The 20,024-nt window shown below is 40.6% G+C and overlaps 1 protein-coding gene and 1 pseudogene across 10 annotated transcripts in view; both read right to left on the minus strand.

Annotated features, from left to right (window-relative positions):
• The window catches only part of LOC144580244 (putative ankyrin repeat domain-containing protein 20A2), a 124,517-nt gene that overhangs the window by 56,151 nt on the left and 48,342 nt on the right, over positions 1-20,024 (minus strand). For 6 of the 10 annotated variants that reach the window (XM_078356139.1, XM_078356138.1, XM_078356137.1 and 3 more), the window contains exon 2: positions 6,553-6,716. The exons of 3 other annotated variants lie outside the window; for them this stretch is intronic. In XM_078356139.1, the coding sequence (XP_078212265.1) occupies positions 6,553-6,716 (164 nt within the window). Of the gene's footprint in view, positions 1-6,552; positions 6,794-20,024 lie in introns of those variants that run through there. One more of the 10 variants, XR_013529460.1, reaches the window with a different exon arrangement.
• LOC118149375 (5S ribosomal RNA) lies at positions 12,281-12,399 on the minus strand (annotated as a pseudogene).

Raw genomic sequence — 20,024 nt, forward strand, 5'->3', positions numbered from 1 at the left:
AAATGGTATTGTTATCAGAACAGGTGTGATGAGTGACCAAAGAGCATAATTTCTGAACCAAAATATGAAAAGCAGTTTAAACAGAGTATACAGTAGTTCCCTTATCCATGACAAGTGTAGAAAAGACATACTTGCCATGTTTTTCTCTGCTCTCACACCACAGCAACAATCATCAACAAAGAAGGCTTCCATGATCAAATGTGGGGAAGGCTTTTCCCCACCAACAAGCAAGCAATCATTTCTGCAGATGACACAAGCTGGGGGTCCTCTAATTCAGTTTTCATACTCTATCTGCAGATACCATCAGATTCCACAGGTAAAGAGCTCAGTCCCATGAGACTGCCTTCCTACATCAGTCCTAAGTCTGCAACTGCAGAACTTCTGACCAACTGGCTTCAATCTGGGGTTCAATTGGTGTCCCAACCCACGGGACAAGCAACGCAGACCCTAGGGAGGGAGTGGGGATTAAGAGAGAGACAGGAGACGTGAAGAATGGAGACAAGTCAAAGATCTGCTCAAGTCTCATTTATTAGGTACAAAGCAAAGGCGGGAAGCTCTGAGTTCTGATGTCAGAAAGTAATCATGGAGACGAGGCTGCAGGCTGGCCTCGTGACTAAGAAGAACGTGAAACTTAGATAAGAGAAGCAGAAGCTTGAGCAACAAGATCACAAGACGGCTATCATGATGCTCAAGATGGCCACTGCTCCCTACAGGTCCCCCTTTTTTATTTTATTTCATTTGGCCAGCTGCCTGTGGGAACCATGCCTGTCTTTGGTCAAGAGACACACCTGCAATGATGCTTTTACCCTTACCCATCATAGGGTGAGCGGGATTTGTATCCCAGTCTCCTGTCTTAGGCGGGAGCATCTTACTGCCAGGCTCTCAGGTTGCCCGTCATTGGCTAACTGGTCCATCTCACCAGGCAATGTCAGAGATGGTTGGCGGTGCTCATTGAGCTTCTACCGTAACCTTGATCCATCTCTATTTCCCGGTCGGCCATTTCCAGCTTATGGTAATGGACCTGTAGAGGTTGCATTTTTATGGCGTCAATTTGTTGTTTAACAAAAGCCATGACCTTGTTGAAGATAAGAGGTCCAACAGTGAGGAGTAGGAGGAACCCGACAAAAGGGCCGAGGAGGGGGAGGAGATAGGGGAGGAACCCATTCAACCCCCCCCATAGCGGATTATCGTAGAGTGCCTTTCTTCTTTCAGCCAAGTCTTCTTGCAGGGTTTTTATTTTATCTCTGACAACTCCAGAACGGTTGGCATAGAAGCAGCATTTTTCATCTAATGCAAGGCACAGCCTTCCTTTTTTGGCAGTAAGCAGATCTAGGCCCCAGCGGTTTTGCAGGACCACTTCAGCTAGGGAATCAAGCTGGTCTTGAATGATTTGTATGGTGGATGAGAGTAAATCAACATCATTATTTAGTTGAAGGGAAAGTTGGTGGTAAGAGCGTAAGGAATAACCTAAACCTGCAGTTCCTGTGGTAAAGGCAGCAGTGACTCCGAGGGTAGCTAGTAGAGGAATGAACTGGATCACCTTCTTGTTTCTACCTGCTATAACATCAAAACTGGGAAGGGGAACAGGGTATAATCCTCAGGGCTTAAGATATTCCCTGGGAGGGGTTATTATCCTCACACCCTGATGTTCCCTTACTGTCTATTTGTTTTACTAATCTTTCTGGCAACCATCTGGCAGAATCTGCTTCCTTTGCATATACACAGACTGATCCTCTACCCCAAATCAATACGGGGTCAGGACCATGCCAGGAGCCGGTCACAGGATCCTTCCACATTACGGATGCAAATTTCATTTGAGTTTCTGATTGCCAATGGCGTTCTGCAGCGGAGTGTCCATTTTTGTCTAAAGTTAAAAAATTGAGTGTAAATAGTGAATGTGCTATGAGGTTTCTGGGGGACCCCTTGATAAGGTACCATTCCCCCTTTATTATTTTTTGAAGAGTAAGTTTTAAGGTGAGATGAGTTCTCTCAACTATTCCTTGGCCTTGAGGATTATAGGGTATGCCGGTTATATGCTGTATGTTTAATTGAGAGCAGAATCGGGCAAAGGCTGTGCTGGTATACCCTGGTCCATTATCGGTCTTAATTTTTTGTGGACAGCCAAGGGTGGCAGAAGCAGACAGCAGGTGTCCAATGACATGTTTAGTGGCTTCTCCTGTTTGGAGTGTGACAAACACATATCCACTACAGGTATCAATGCACACATGAACATATTTAAGGTTGCCAAATTCTGAAACATGGGTTACATCCATCTGCCAGAGTGCATTGGGGACTAGGCCCCTAGGGTTGACCCATAGATGGGGCACAGGTAAATGGGTGGCACATTGTGTACATTCCTTAACTATTTGTCTAGCTTGTTCCCTGGTAATACGATGTAATAATCTAAGGGAGTGAGCATTAAGGTGGTGTAGGTTGTGTGTATGTTGAGCTTGAGATAATGGATTTTTAATTCCTGTGGCATATGCGTGAAAAACGCGGGTGGCTAGCCGCTTGTTGATTGCCTTGTGACAGTGGTCCAGGCAATCCTGAGTGGGCCTGCAAGTGTCCAATAAAAAAAGGATGGGTTCTGCTGATGATGGACTGTTGTAATTGTTTGAATAATTTTGCAGCTGAAGAGGTATGTTTGATGATGGGAGCTGTCTCTAAATTAGGTATGGATTGAGCAATGTATGCACTATCGGTGTAAATGTTTAAGGGTTGATTAGGGAAAGCAGAGAATACTGCTATGACTGCTTGTAACTCAGTAAGTTGAGCTGAGAATGATTGGGTTTGAAATTGCACAGTACGGCCTTGAGTGACATAGGCAGCTATACCTGTAGATAAAACATCAGTGAACACTACGAGTCCATTAGGAATGGGTTCAGGTTTTGTGACCTTTGGAAAGATAAATTCATGTCTATTGGCAAAAGTAATCAACTTATGAGGGGGATAGTGATTGTCCAATTGTCCTGAAAAGGAAGCCAATGCTATAGGCCAAGCTTCGGTAGTCTGCATGAGCCACTGAACTTGTTCTTTACTGTATGGCTGGATAATTAAGGAAGGTTCATAACCAAAATATTCCTTGCCCATTATTTGGCCTTGGATAATTAGATTAGCTACCATAAGGTAGTATGATTCAAGGACTCTTTTTGGCATGTTAGGGAGGTTTGACATGAGCAGAGCAGTTTGCAAAAATACAGCGGTAGGGGATAATGAGGTTTGGTAAATGATAAATTGGAGTAACTTGCTATAATCTACAAAGGTGATGGTTGGATGATTAATGGCATGTTCTACAGTTTGAATAGCCTGTATGCCTTCAGAGGTTAACTCACGAGGTGATGTGGGGTTTGGGTCCCCGTTTAGAATATCATAAAGTGGTTTGAGATCTGCTTTGCATAGTTTCAAATGAGGTAGCAGCCAATTAATATCTCCCAATAACTTCTGAAAGTCATTGAGTGTCTTCAGTTTATCTAGCCTGAGTTGTACCTTTTGTGTAGTAATTTGGTTTCCTTTTAGCTGGAAGCCTAAATATGTATAGGGATCTGTGAGTTGCACCTTTTCAGGAGCTATTAACAGACCATGTTGAGTAAGAGATGTTTGCAAAGCTTTAAAACAGGACAAAACATCCTGTCCAACTTTTCCTGCTAAAATAATATCATCCATATAATGGAAAATATAGATTTCTTTCCAGGTGTCTAACAGGTTGAATGGCTAAGGCAACAAAAGATTGGCACAAGGTTGGACTATTGGCCATGCCTTGAGGTAACACTTTCCAGTGATATCTTTTCATAGGTTCCTTAACCAGTGTGCCCATTGGTAGAGGGCACACTGAAAGCAAAACGTTTTTGATCATCTGGATGTAATGGAATGGTAAAGAAACAGTCTTTTAAATCAATAACAATCTTATAGTAATTTAAGGGTATGGCAACGGGAGAAGGGAGCCCGGGTTGTAGGGCCCCCATGAGGATCATGGATTTATTAACTTCTCTAAGATCTTGTAGCAATCGCCATTTTCCTGACTTTTTCCTTATAATGAAAATTGGTATGTTCCAAGGAGAATTGCTAGGTTCTATATGCCCCGCTTGCAACTGTTCCTGTACCAGTTGTTGTGCGGCAGCTAATGTTTCTAAGGAGAGGGGCCATTGGTCAACCCATATGGGGTTGTCTGACAACCAGGTAATTTTGTCTGCATGGGCTACAGGACAGACCACGGCCCCTATTGAAAATGTCCTATTCCTGTCCTATCTGTTTTTGATTTAGTTTCTATAGAGCTTAAGATTCCAGTTTGGTTTTTTCCTAACCCAGTACTGGGCACGTATCCATGTTTAAGCATCTGGGCAGCAAAATGATCTCATTAGGGCTACCTATGACCATACCTATCTGAGCTAGCAAATCCCTTCGCCAAAGGTTGAAGGGTCGGCCTGCAACAATATAGGGTTGGATTTGGCCTTGATTTCCTTTCTTATCTTCCCATTTTAGCATTTTTGTACTTTTCTTGGGATTCTTACTCTGCCCAATACCGGTGAGATGAGTGATAATAGCGCTTATCGGCCATGTGACAGGCCACTGGGTTTTGCTAATTATGGTCACATCTGCTCTGGTATCTACTAGCCCAGTAAACTTTCCATCTAGCCATAATGTCATCATGGGCTTGTTAGGAGATATCACTTCTGCCCAATAGATGTCAGAGGAACCAAAGCCTAAGTTACCTTTGCCCCTTTTTACAATTCTATTACTGGTTTTACAAAGAGGTAAAAGCAAGAGCTGTGCAAATCTCTGTCCAGGGGAGACAGTACTTATGACCTTAGGAGAGGTTGCCATAACTTTGATCTCTCCTGTGTAATCATTATCTATTACTCTGGGGAGGACTTGCAGGCCTTGTAGAGTGAGGCCACTTCACCCTAAAATAAGTCCAAAAGAACCTTCAGGCAGGGGCCCAAAGATGCCTGTAGGCAATGCCTGAACCCCCATTTCAGGTGTTAGTACTGTGTGGGAGGTGGAACAGAGGTCCAATCCTGCACTTCCTGTTGTGGCTCGGCAGAGGCTTGAAATGGATTGTTGGTTGGAGGAACAAAGCTGACTGCCCCATAGATTTGTTTTTCCTTGGGGGCCTGGGGCTGGCCCCTCATTCTGTTTCCCTGATGTGGGGAAAGTGGTTGCCCTTGGGCATCTCTTTTCAATTTACATTCATTGGCCCAATGTTTCCCTCTCTTGCATCCGGGACACAAGCCAGGGACTTTAGTATTAAGGGAGAGTTTCCTATCAGCATTACAATCCTTAGCATAGTGACCACTGGCACCACATTGAAAGCACCTATTTTTTGACTGATTAGATAAGAACTGTCTCACAATATAGCCCTGTAGGGCTGCAGCCATAGCTAGTCCTTGTTGATAAGCTGAACCTATGTCTGAACACAGGCGTATATACCCTGAGAGGTCTGTTTTCTTCTTATAAGGGTGGATAGCCACTTGGCAGGCAGCATTGGCATTCTCAAATGCTAGTTGTTTAACAAAATCTGTGTCCGCATTTGCATTGCCAAAAATTCTGCCCGCCGCTGTAATAAGGCGATGTACAAACTCTGAAAAAGGTTCATCTGGCCCTTGTTTTATGCTGGTAAGGGAGGTACTAACATCCTCTTTTGTGGGCAGCATCTTTATTTTTTCAAGCTGTTCAATGAGCTCTTGGTGTTCTACCTCAAGCCTTATCTGTTCTTTTAGGGAATTGATTTTCTCGTTTCTTTTTGGGGATCAACAATGGGACATGCTATTGGGGGTGCCGAGGGTCCCGCTCTGTTAGGCGGAGGTCGCGGTCCATAGGGGGGCCAGTCCTGGTTTTTATATCGGGCTGCCTCATCCTCCAAGTCACCCCAGTCTATTCCTTCATCTATGCCCTTGTCTTCTGAATTTTTCGCCCTTTCCATTAACCAAGTGGATCTCTTTTTCTGGTTTAAAGATTTAACTTTAGGTCTATCGGATCCTTGGGTATGCCCTTTAGATCCTCTTTTGGTTTTTTCTATAGGCGGACTTTCGCTCTTGGAGGGGCACTGTGACCCTCCCGGCGCTCCCTTCTCGGAGTCACTATCAAAAGACATCAGATCCTCATCCTTATTAACTTGTGGTAACTGCGCCTCTTCATTTACAGACAATTGCTTGGAGTCATCTGGACTCTTAGCACCGCCGAAGTTGCTCTTATCAAGTTCCACTTTTAGGAGAGACTCTCCCTGGGAGATTACATTGGCAATGAGGGGATCGTGGCGTCTCTGAGTTAAAATTTCATCTATTAAGTTCCAATAAGAAAAAGCTGTGACTGGGACCTTTTCGGGTCTGAAAGTACTGTAATAATCTTTCAAAGCATCTCCTACCCTTTTCCACTGTTTTTGGTCTATGGTTCCTTCCTGGGGAAACCAAGGGCAGACATCCTGGATATAGTCAAAATATTTACACAATTGTTTTATTTTCACCTTTACTCCTCGCGCCTTTAAAGCCTTACTTAAACTCTCTATAAACAACTCATGCTGGCTGATTTCCTTTCCCATATTCGCCGTCCGCTTACCGGAGCGCAAGTCCGTGGCAGGCTCCCACGATGCTCTTTCCTCCGGGTTTCTCAATCCTTCTGTGCCGGCTGACCTCGACCGCGTCCCTCACTGTACCCCTAGTACTCGAGCGCCACGTTTGGGCGTCAGTCTGTCCCGACCCGCGGGACGAGCAACGCAGACCCTAGGGAGGGAGTGGGGATTAAGAAAGAGACAGGAGATGTGAAGAATGGAGACAAGTCAAAGATCTGATCAAGTCTCGTTTATTAGGTACAAAGCAGCTGCTTATAAGCAAGCAAAGGCGGGAAGCTCTGAGTTCTGACGTCAGAAAGTAATCATGGAGACGAGGCTGCAGGCTGGCCTCGTGACTAAGAAGAACGTGAAACTTAGATAAGAGAAGCAGAAGCTTGAGCAACAAGATCACAAGACGGCTATCATGACGCTCAAGATGGCCACTGCTCCCTACGAATTGGGGTCCCCAGAACTCCCTCTTTGGGTTAAATTGAATTGCTGGAATGCCTCAAAGTACTCAGGGAAACACATTTACCAGTGTGCTATGAATGCCATCACAAAAGGTACAGATGAAGAGATGCACAGTGCAAAGTGTGGGGGGAAGTGGGATGAAGATTGCATGCCCTCCCAGGACACACCATCCTCCAGGAACCTCAATGTATTCAGCAAACTGGAAGCTCTCTAAGCCCAGTCCCTTTGGGTCTTTATGAAAGCTTTATTACATATGCACCACTGATTAAGAAAATAACTGGCTGTTGGTGACTGAAAACCTTCAGGCTTTCTCTTCACCCCCGAGTCTGCAGAGTGAGACAGGAGATCTCAACCCTCTAATCAATGTCTTCATGATAATGACCAGTTGCCATCCTGAATCTACATAGGGGCTACCAGCCATCACTCTATGCTGCTATGCTACCAGCAATCAATGCTAATGAGCATACAAAAAGACATCAGTTTGGAATTTCTAATGATTTTAAGAATTGTACACCAAGAAATGAGTCAATTTTACATTCACAGTTTTTATTTCTGAGGTTACAGCTAATAGTCAACTGTATGCCCAAAATACCTCATGAAAAACTTCAGAAATAAACATGTCATAAGTTTTAGTGTGTGATTCTGAGAAGTGCTGTGAAATCTGGAGTCCCTCCATGCGGACCAGGATGTGAATGATTCCTTTGTTTGGTACATCCACACTGCATATGCTGTTCACCCATTAGTCATCAACACGGTCTCCTGTTGCCAGCCATCAGCATCATTAAGGCCTGAAGATCCAGGGTCACTCACAGCTCATGATCTGTTTTCTGACTTAGATTCAGGGGGTGCATAGTGGCCTAACACTGCATTACAATGCCTACCTCATTCACCTCACTTCGTCTCATTACACAGGCATTGTATTACTTCACATCATCACAGGAAAAACGGTGAGAACCATAATGTATTTTATGATGAGTTATTGTTGTTAATTTCTTACTGTGCCTAATTTACAAATTACATGCTATCATAGATATATATGTGTAGAAAAAAATGAAATATGGTTTAGTACTATTTGTGGTTTCAGGCATTTACTGGGAGTCTTGAAATGTATCTCCTACATTTAAGGGGGAACAATTGTACTCAGTTTGTTGAACACAACACAGCCGCCCTAGCTCTGCAGTTAAAATTGTTCAGGTTAGGGTAAAACGACTTATCAGCAGAAACCAGCAAAACATAGGAATCAGACCAGAAACAAGGATACTTGCAAAAACTTTCCAGCGGCCAGTGAAGAGCTCAAGAGAAATCAGTGTGTTGCTCTGGCTAATACTCTTCTGGGGAAGGTGCTGGGTGGTTCACTTAGTCGTAGCTATATGCTCAGCTCTACGTATAACAAGGCCCAAATTTACCTGCTGTCGTTTTATTTCCCACAGAAAGAACCACTGGAAATATCACTCCTTTAAGAGCTTATCCACTCTAAATCACACCTCACATTCAGAGAGAAGCTCTGGGGAGGTGTGGCAGGCTGCCAGGCAGTAACTATTGGATATGAAAAATGTATAGAAAGAAAACTATCAATGCCCTCTTTCTACCAGATTGTGCAAATGCTTTCCCCTCTCCCTAGCAGGAGAAAAAAATTCTTTTCAAACCTCACATAAAGCAAAATTGTGTGATTTCCTTGCCATTCCTCATGACAAAGAATCTAGTCATAGGTGAGTCATGTCATCATAATACAGACTGTTTTCAAACTCATCCCTCAAAGGAAGAGAATCAGTGAGGAGCATGGGTATTTACCTATAGCTTTCACCGCCTGGTCTTATTTCCAACTGGAAGTACATATGGAAGACTTTGTGATTCCAGTTTTATAAAGTACAACCTCTTGAACTTGTTCCCTTCCAAGGAACAGAGAGTCTATCTGAACCCATCCCATAAACCAAGATGCTCCAGTGTGTGCTGTGTGGTAATGCATGGTGTCATGCATTCCTCATGCATTTCCTCAACCCTTTCCATTATGTAGCAAATATCTACACAAATCATGTTTTCTAAATATGTAAAGCACATGTCATCAGATCTTATGATAAAAAGAAAACAAAAGAACAACGTATATCTTAAATGACTACATTCAATTACCAAAGAACTTTAACTTTTTAACTAGTGAAAAATATATCCATTGTATTATTTAAACTATGACTCTTCCGAACAAAGTAAAACTATGAAGATAGAAAAGATCAGTGGTTGGAGTTACTAGGAAGAAAAGGAGAGATGAACAGGCATAGTACTGAGAATTTTTAGGGCAGTGAAACTGTTCAGTCTATCATATTAAAGTAATAGATACATGTCATTATACATTTGTCCAAATTCACAGAATGCACAGTATTAAGAATGAAGCCTGATGTCAACTATGAACTTTGAATGATTATAATTTGTCAATGTAGGTTCATCAGTTGTAAAAAATGTACCACTTTGGTGGAAAATACTAATAATGGGAAGGGCCATGCATGTGTGGGAGGCAATGAAAATAATGAGAAATCTCTGTATCTTCAGTTTTGCTGTGAACCTAAAACTGCTCTAAGAAATAAAGTTATTGATCTAAAAAACATACTCATTGTCTATGCACCCCAGGATTTCCAGAACAAAAACTAAAATAAAAAATAAAACATATTCACTGAACCTATGACATGGTGACCCACAAAATTGGAGATCATTAAAGACCAAAGTAATAGCATGTAGGCATTATTTCTCAGATTGAAGTATATAAAATATGTAAAACAAATAAATTTAATTGCATGTTCAGGCAAGAAAATATTGATAAAATGATTATTTTATCTTATTTCAAAATTCTAAACAGGGATTTAGCACAAGATGAAAACTAAATTATTCGTGCAATGAAAATAAAAGACAATTTTTATTCTAATTTTAACTAAGAAATGATTAGGCTTATTTCATTTAACAATTTTACTGAAAGGCTAATGAGATAAGGAGGACAGATTGTAATTACCTAATACTGCTATGGTAACTTACAAAGAAATACCTGTCACCAAAACTCAAAATAGTAACCAGCATTGTAACTAAGGATGGATCATATACAGAAACTAGTACCAAATTACCTTATATTATTTGCTGTTAAAATGAAATTTTAAAGCAACACCAAAAATTAAGTTGAGGCTAATACTTTTGTGCAGAAAAGCTTTTAGATAGCAGGCAAAAGACTGACATCCTTAGAAAAGCCCGCATGCAAGGCTGACCCCTTGGCTGGTGTTTAGGAAACTGAAATTGAGAGAGTTCCCATTATTCCCTTGGAAGAATGGCTCACTGTGTCTAAAGTGTTTAGAGAAACAACGTGGTTACTGTGAACAGATGTTTTCCTTCTGAGAGTCTAGAATTTTGGTACATGCAAGGGAGAGTAACCTCCATTTGAAAAACTTGGGTCCTGAGTCTCTAATGAGATTCCGGTACTGGTAGACATCACTGCACATGTATTGCCAAAATGTGAGGCTGGGAGAATTAAGCAGATCCTGGGAACTCCACAGGAGAGAACTCCTGGAAACTTGTGCCTGGTTTACTCCAGACTTGACCAGATGCACCTTTTCCCTCTAATTTTGCCTGTATCCTTTCATTGTAATAAATTAAAGATCTGAGTATAATTATTTTCTGAGTCCTGTGAGACCTTCTAGTGAATCACCAAATCTGGGGGTGGTCTTGGAAATTTTTGACACAAATGCATCATATAAAATTTTTGTTAAGTTGTTATGATATATGTAACTGTCATCAGATGGTTATTTCACAGAATAACTTTCCCTAATCTGTTTTTCTTTTTTCTCCTTGGTATTTGACTTGGAGATTTTTGTATTTCTGTATCTAATTGAATAAAGCCATTGATGAGGAAGGATTATTTGAGGTCAGAAGTTCCAAACCAGCCTGGGCAATATAGTGAGACCTCATCTAAAAAATACATACATACATACCTTAAAAAGAAAAATAGCTAAGCATGGTGGTGTATGCCTGTAGTCCCAGCTACTTGGGAGGCTGAGGTAAAAGGATCATTTAAGGCCAGAAAGCAGAAGTTGCAGGGAGCCAAGACTGCACCACTACACTCAAGTACTAGCAACAGAAGGAGACGCTGTCTCAAAAATAAACAGATAAACAAACAATCAATCAATCAATAATTGTGTATCCAGATGGATGTAACCACATACGACTGCGGTCCCAGCTACTCAGGAGGATGAGGTAGGAAAACTGATTAAGCACAGAAGTTCAAGGCTACAGTGAGCTGTAACTCTACCACTGAATACACACTGTATTCTAGCCTGGACAACATAGAGACACCCCAGTTCTTATAATAATAATAATAATTAATTATTTAAGTAACTTATATAACTGGAGAACTCATCAATCAAGTAACTTGTATACCTGGAGAAAAACATATGACCACTGAGTAAAGTTCCACAGTCTACTACTAATTATAGAGTTCCTTTTACTTGCTTCTAATCTTTTTATTTCTTATAAAACTAGGAACACGGTTTACCCATTAAAGGCAGTTTATCACAGAACAAGTCAAAAAGTCAAAAGAACTGCATCCAAAGTGTAGGATATGTTATCCGCTGCTCCCTGCAAATAGTGGATTTAGTCATGAAGGATAAGCAGGACTTTGAACTTATTAGTGTGCAAATATGCACGTGCAAGAGCTCGTGTATGTGTGTGTATATGTGTATGTGCATCTGTGTATGTGTCTGTGTGTAAACGTCGACAGATAAAACCATTCTGCTTATGTAAGAATATGTAACATAACTTGTACTTCTCACAAAGGAATTGTTTTTCTGTCTTCTGCACTCAGTAGGTATCTCCAAAACATAATCTCCAATTTGCATGGGTGCACTCTTGTTCAATTTTACAGTTCTTATTGCCATTTACTTATGGTACAAGAAAGGGACTGTTGAGTTCCCAGTTCTAAAGATAGTTACTTTTTTTTTTTTTTTTGAGATGGAGTTTCGCTGTTGTTACCCAGACTGGAGTGCAATGGTGTGATCTCGGCTCACCGCAACCTCCGCCTTCTGGGTTGAGGCAATTCTCCTGCCTCAGCCTCCCGAGTAGCTGGGACTACAGGTGCACACACCATGCTCAGCTAATTTTTGTATTTTTAGTAGAGACGGGGCTTCACCTTTTTGACCAGGATGGTCTCGATCTGTTGACCTCGTGATTCACCCGCCTCGGCCTCCCAAAGTGCTGAAATTATAGGCATGAGCTACCGTGCCAGGCCATTTATTTTTCAGCCTACAGCACCTGGTATTCCAGGGCGCTCTCCCATCCAAGTACTAACCAGGCCCGACCCTGCTTAGCTTTCGAGATCAGACGAGATCGAATGAGTTCAGGGTGGTATGGCAGTAGAAAACAGTTACTTTCTTAGTGACAAAAATTAATATGTAATACAGTTCACCCCTGAACAGCAAGTGTTCGAACTGCAGGGCTTTACTTATATGCAGATTTTCTTCTGCCTCTGAAATCCATAGCCAGATGAAGACCTGTGTGAGGATCCACTTGTGTTTTATGAAAAGTCAATATATATTTTCTGATGATTTTCTTTCTAACAGCTTCATTTCTCTAGCTTACTTTGTTGTACGAACACAGTATATAATAATGCAGCACAAGTAAAATAGGTTTTAATGAACTGTTTATGTTATCAGGAAGGTTTCCAGTCAATGGTGGGTTACTAGTAGCTAAGACGGGAAAATTAAAAGTTATACTCAGATTTTCAACTGCACAGAGATTAGAGTCCCTAATCCCCACATTCTTCATGGGTCAACTATAACTATTTATTTTCTAAATATAAACAATTTATTATAAAAATGAAATAGAAGATCCCTATGTATAACATCTTGAATTTGTTATAATGTGACTATAGAAAAAACATACAAAATACTAACTTAACAATTTTGTTTCTTATTTATGCAAAAAATATATAGAATTTTAGGGATTGGAATTAAGTAAATGATTTTTTTCAGACAATATTGTTTCAGATTATAAATTAGATATAACTACCTTCTAAACTCTAAATTCCAAGCTAAACAAGTTAAATTTTGAAAATTAATTTACATATATGTATATACATATATATACTTTCAATTTACACATATTTTAAAACAAGTCATTTTCCATTAAAACTACCTTAATGTACATCTCACTTTCTTTTTTATCAAGAGTAGGACCAACAAGATAAATGAGAAATTTACTATCAGAAGTCTTACTTGCCTTGAAGTATCTTCTTTTTATGTTCCAAAATTTGGTGTCAAATTCTACGCATAAAAAAGTAATAGGGGGAAGATCCAAGATGGCTTATTGGGAGCAGCTCAGGATTGCAACTCCAAGTGAAAGTGCAGAGGGTGAGTGGATACCACATTTCCAGATGGATTTTCATTGCCCACAGACCAGGAGATTCCCAGGATGAGCCCCATGGGTTGCCAGTGCAGCTGTTTTGGCTGGCGTGGCTGTTTTGCTGGCACCCCAGCACGGTGGTTCTCCATACAAAATACACTGGTCTGAATGCCCTTTTAGCTGGCAATTGGAGCTCTGGAAAGGCAGAGTTACCCATTCATCTGATTAAAAAGGTGACTGAAACACGAAGCCAGGTCAGGAGATTCCTGGACAAAAAAGCACCACGAATGTCAGCACCACTGTTCCAGCCAGCGCACTGGGTCACCACATGGGAAATCACACAGATTCGGTGCCTTTTCAACAGGTCACTGGAACACCTCGGAGAGAGCCAACCATTCAACTAAAAAAAAAAAAGGGGGGGGGCTCTGAGGCAGGGAGCCAGGTGATCAGGCTCGGCTGGTCCCACCCCCACAAAAAAAACAGAAATTGAAAACTCTCTGGGTTGAGAGTTTCACAGCAAGCACAGCTAAACCTGGAACAGTCCAGCTCTGTGTGGGACGGGCATCTGCCATTACTGAGGAACTCCACCACTATGGAGGTAGTCTGCCATTGCTGAGACAGCCCGCCTTTGCCGAGGCAACCTGCCATTGCCAAGGCAACCCACCATTACAGAGAGAGTCCACCATTACAGAGGTGGGCCACCATTGCTGAGGCAGTTCTAATTACACCCATATAAACAGGACTGCAGGGAAGTTCACACAGCAGTAGGGTGGAGCCCACAGCAGCTCAGCGAAGCCTCTGCAGGCAGACAGTGACTAGGCTGCCTCCTTGCTGAGCAGGGCAGCACTGACAGGAAAGGCAGCAGCTCAACAGAAACTCATAAATAAAGCCCTAACTTCCCCGAACAGAACACCTGGGGAAAAAAAGAGGTTTATGAGTTCTGTTGCAGCAGACTTAAACGTGCCTGCCCAGCAGCTATGAATGAACAATGAAACTCACAGTTCAGCACTTGAGCTCCTGTAAAGGACAGACTGTCCCCTCAAGCAGCTCCCTGACCCCCATATATCCAAAGAGTCACCTCATAAAGGAGAGATCAGACTGACATTTGGCGGGTATCCTTCTGGGACAAAGATAGCAGAAGAAGAAATGGGTAGCAACCCTTACAGTTCTGCAGGCAAGCAGGTCCTGGAGTGGACCTCAGCAGTCCTACAGCAGAGAAGCCAGACTGTTATAAGGAAAACTAAGAAACAGAAATAATTTCATCATCAACAAACTGGGTATCCACTCAGAGACCCAATATGAAAGTCAGCAACTACAAAGATGACAGGTGGATAAATCCACAAAGATGGGAAGAAACCAGTGTAAAAAGAATGAAAACACCAGAAACCAGAACATTTCTCCTCCTACAAGGGATTGCAACTCCTCACCAGCAAGGGAACAAGGCTGGAGAATGAGCATAATGAAATGACAGAATCAGGCTTCAAAAGGTAGGTAATAAAAAACTTCTGTGAGCTAAAAGAACATGTTCTAACCCAATGCAAAGAAACTAAGAACCTTGAAAAAAGATTTGACAAAATGCTAAAGAGAATGGACAACTTAAGAGAGAAATATAAGTGAATTGATGGAGCTGAAAAACATGACACGAAAACTTTGGGAAGCATGCACAAGTTTCAACAGCCAAATCGACCAAGCAGAAGAAAGGATATCAGAAGTGAAAGATCAACTCAATGAAATAAAACAAGAAGGCAAGATTAGAGAAAAAAGAGTAAAAAAGAATGAACAAAGTCTCCAAGAAATATGGGACTATGTGAAAAGACCTAATCTACGTTTGATAGGTGTACCTCAATGTGACAAAGAGAATAAATCTAAGCTGAAAAATACACTTCAGGATATTATCCAGGAAAACTCCCTCAACCTAGCAAGGGAGTCTAGGAAATACAGAGAACACCACAAAAATATTCCCCAAGAAGAGCAACCCCAAGGCACATAATAGTCAGTTTCATTAGGGTTGAAATGAAGGAGAAAATGCTAAGGGCAACCAGAGAGAAAGGTCAGGTTACCCACAAAAAGAAGCCCATCAGACTCACAACAGATCTCTCTTCAGAAACCCTACAAGCCAGAAGAGAGTGGGGGCCAATATTCAACATCCTTGAAGAAAAAAACTTTCATCCCAGAAGTTCATATCCAGCCAAATTAAGCTTCATAAGTGAAGGAAAAATAAAATTTTTTGTGAACAAGCAAGTACTCAGAGATTTTGTCACCACCAGGCCTGCTTTACAAGAGCTCCTGAAAGAGGCACTACACATAGAAAGGAACAACCAATACCAGCCACTCCAAAAACATACCAAATGCTAAAGAGCATCAACATAATGGAAAATCTATATCAACAAACAGGCAAAATAGCCAGCTAGCATCAAAATGGCAGTATCAAATACACACATAATATCAACCCTAAATGTAATGGACTAAATGCCTGAATCAAAAGACACAGACTGGCAAATTGGATAAAAAGCCAAAACCCATCATTGTGCTATATCCAGGAAACCAATCTCACATGCAAGATATGCAAAGGTTCAAAATAAAGGAATGGAGGAAAATTTACCAAGCGAATGGAGAGAAAAAAAAAAAAAAAAAAAGCAGAAGTTGCAATTCTCGTCTATGATAAAACAGACTTCAAAGCAACAAAGATCAAAAGAGACAAAGATAAACATTACATAATGGTAAAAGGATCAATGCAACAAAAAGAGCTAACCATCCTAAATATATACACACCCAATACAGGAGCACCCAGATACATAAGGTAAGTTCTTAATGACTTACAAAGAGATTTAGACTCTCACACAATAATAGTGGGAGACTTTAACACCTCATTGTCAATAACAGACAGATCAACCAGACAGAAAATTAACAAGGATATCCAGGACTTGAACTCACACCTGGAACAAGCAAACCTAACAGACATTTACAGAACTCTGCATCCCAAATCCACAGAATATACATTCTTCTCAGCAACACATCACACCTACTCTAAAATTGACCACATAATTGGAAATAAATCACTCCTCAGCAAATGCAAAAAAATGAAAATCATAACAGTCTCTCAGACCACAGTGCAATCAAGTTAGAACTCAGAACTCAGAAACTAACTCAGAAACACACAGCTTCATGGAAACTGAAGAACCGGCTCTTGAATGTTGACAGGATAAACAATGAAATGAAGGCAGAAATAAAGATGTTCTTCGAAACCAATGAGAATGAAGACACAACATGCCAGAATCTCTGGGACACATTTAAAGCAGTCTCTAGAGGAAAATATATAGCAATAAGTGCCCACATCAGAAGCAAGGAGAGATCTAAAATTGACACCCTATCATCAAAATTAAAAGAGCTAGAGGAGCAAGATTAAAAAAAAACAACTCAAAACCTAAGTAGAAGACAAGAAATAACTAAGATCAAAGCAGAACTGAAGCAGATTGAGACACAAAAACCCCTTTAAAAAAAATCAATAAATCCAGGAGCTGGTTTTTTCAAAAAGATCAACAAAATAGACCACTAGCCAGATTAATAAAAAGAAATAAGAGAATAACCAAATAGATGCAATAAAAAACGATAAAGGGAAAATCACCACAGATTCCACAGAAATTCAAACCATCATCAGAGAATATTACAAACAACTCTATGCATATAAATTGGTAAATCTTGAAGAAATGGATGATTATTGAACACCTGCCTCCTCCCAAGCCTAAACCAGGAAGAAGTTGAAATCCTGAATAGACCAATAACAAGGTCTTGAAGTTGAGGCAGCAATTAAGAGCCTACTGCCCCAAAAAAGTCCAGGTCCAGATGGGTTCACAGCCGAATTTTACAAGACACACAAAGAGGAGCTGGTACCATTCCTTCTGAAACTATTACAAACAATCCAAAAATAGGGAATCCTTCCCAAATCATTTTATGAGACCAACACCATCATGATACCAAAACATGGCATAGAGTAAGAAAGAAAAGAAAACTTCAGGCCAATATCCATGATGAACATGGATGCAAAAATCTTCACTAAAATACTGGTAAGCCGATTGCAACAGCACATGAAAAAGCTTATCCACCATGATCAAGTAGGATTCATCCCGGGAATACAAGGCTGGTTCAACATACAGAAGTCTATTAACATAATTCACCACATAAACAGAACCAAAGACAAAAACCACATGATTATCTCAATAGATTCAGAGAAGGCCTTTGACAAAATACAACAGCCACTTATGCCAAAAACCCTCAATAAACTAGGTATTGATGGAACGTATCTCAAAATAATAAAAGCTATTTATGGCAAACCAACAGCCAATATCATACTGAATGGGCAAAAACGGGAAGCATTCTTTGAAATCTGGCACTAGACAAGGATGCCCTCTCTCACCACTCCTATTTAATATAGTACTGGAAGTTCTAACCAGAGCAATCAGGCAAGAAAAAGAAATAAAGAATATTCAATTAGGAAAGGGGGAAGTCAAATTGTCTCTATTTGCAGACGACATGATTGTATATCTAATAGATCCCATTGTCTCAGCCCCAAATCTGAAACTGATAAGCAACTTCAACAAACTGTCAGGATACAAAATCAATGTGCAAAAATCACAAGCATTCCTATACACCAATAACAGACTTAAAGAGAGCTAAATAAGAACAAACTGCCATTCACAATTGCTAGAAAGAGAATAAAATACCTAGTAATACAATTAACAAGGAACGTAGAAAACCTCTTCAAGGAGAACTACAAACCACTGCTCAACAAAATAAGAGAGGACACAAACAGATAATGAAATATTTCATGTTCATTGTTAGGAAGAATCAATATCATAAAAATGGCCAACCTGCCCAAAGTAATTTACAGATTCAACACTATCCCCATCAAGCTACAATGACCTTCTTCACAGAACTAAAAGAAACCACCTTAAACTTTATATGGAACCAAAACAGAGCCCATATAGCCCAGTAAATTCTATGCAAAAAGAACAAAGCTGGAGCCATCACACTACCGGACCTCAAACTATGCTACAAGGCTACAGTAATCAAGCATGGTACTGGTACCAAAACAGAGATATGGACCAATGGAATAGAGCAGAGACCTCAGAGGCAACACAACGCATCTACAACCATCTGATCTCTGACAAACCTGACAAAATCAAGCAATGGGGAAATAAGCCCCTGTTTAATAAATGGTGTTGGGAAAACTGGCTAGCCATGTGCAGAAAGCAGAAACTGGACCCCTTCCTGATACCTTACAGTAAAATTAACTCCAGATGGATTAAAGACTTAAACATAAGACCTAACACCATAAAAACCCTGGAAGAAAATCTAGGCAAAACCATTCAGGACATAGGCATAGGTAAGGACTTTATGACCAAAACACCAAAAGCATTGGCAAAAAAAGACAAAATAGACAAATGGGACCTAATCAAACTCCTCAGCTTCTGCACAGCAAAAGAAACAGTCATTAGAGTGAATCTGCAACCAACAGAATGGAGAAAAAATTTTGCAGTTTACCCATCTGACAAAGGGCTGATATTCAGAATCTACAAAGAACTAAAACAGATTTACAAGAAAAAAACAAACAAGCCCATTCACAAGTGGGCAAAGGATATGAACAGACAATTTATAAAAGAAGACATACATGAGGCCAACAAACATGAAAAAATGCTCATCATCACTGGTCATTAGAGAAATGCAAATCAAAACTACATTGAGATACCATCTCACGCCAGTTAGAATGGTGATCATTAAAAAATTGGGAGACAACAGATGCTGGAGAGGATGTTGAGAAATAGGAACACTTTTACACTGTTGGTGGGAGTGTAAATTAGTTCAACCATTGTGGAAGACAGTGTGACGATTCCTCAAGGACCTAGAAATAGACATTCCATTTGACCCAGCAATCCCATTACTGGGTATACATCCAAAGGATTATAAATTATTCTACTATAAGGACACACTCACATGAATGTTCATTGCAGCAGTTTACAATAGCAAAGACCCGAAACTGATCCAAATGCCCATCGATGATAGACTGGACAGGAAAAATATGGCACATATACACCATGAAATACTATGCAGCCATCAAAAACGAGACGTTCTTTTCCTTTGTAGGGACATGGATGAACCTGAATACCATCATTCTCAGCAAACTGACACAAGAACAGAAATTCAAACTCTGCATGTTCACACTCATAGGCAGGTGTTGAACAGTGAGAACACATGGGCACAGGGAGGGGAGCACTACACACTGGGGTCTGTTGGGGGGAAATAGGGGAGGAAAGGTGGGTGGCGGGGAGTTCTGGAGAGATAGCATGGGGAGAAATGCCAGATATAAGTGAAGGGGAGGAAGGCAGCAAATCACACTGCCATGTGTGTACCTATGCAACAATCTTACATGTTCTTCACACGTACCCCAAAACCTAAAATGCAATAAAAAATAAATTATTTTAATACTGTAATAAAAAATATTTACCAAACATATTAAATTATTAAACAATTTCAGGCAATATCAGCACTAATACCAGAATTTAATTTCTGTCCCATACACTTTAAAATTTTAAGCTTTACAAGTGTATTATTCACCTTTTAATTAAAGAAAAAAAAGTGAAGTGCT

Source organism: Callithrix jacchus, chromosome 18 (genome assembly GCF_049354715.1).
Source record: "Callithrix jacchus isolate 240 chromosome 18, calJac240_pri, whole genome shotgun sequence".
Classification (NCBI taxonomy): domain Eukaryota; kingdom Metazoa; phylum Chordata; class Mammalia; order Primates; family Cebidae; genus Callithrix; species Callithrix jacchus.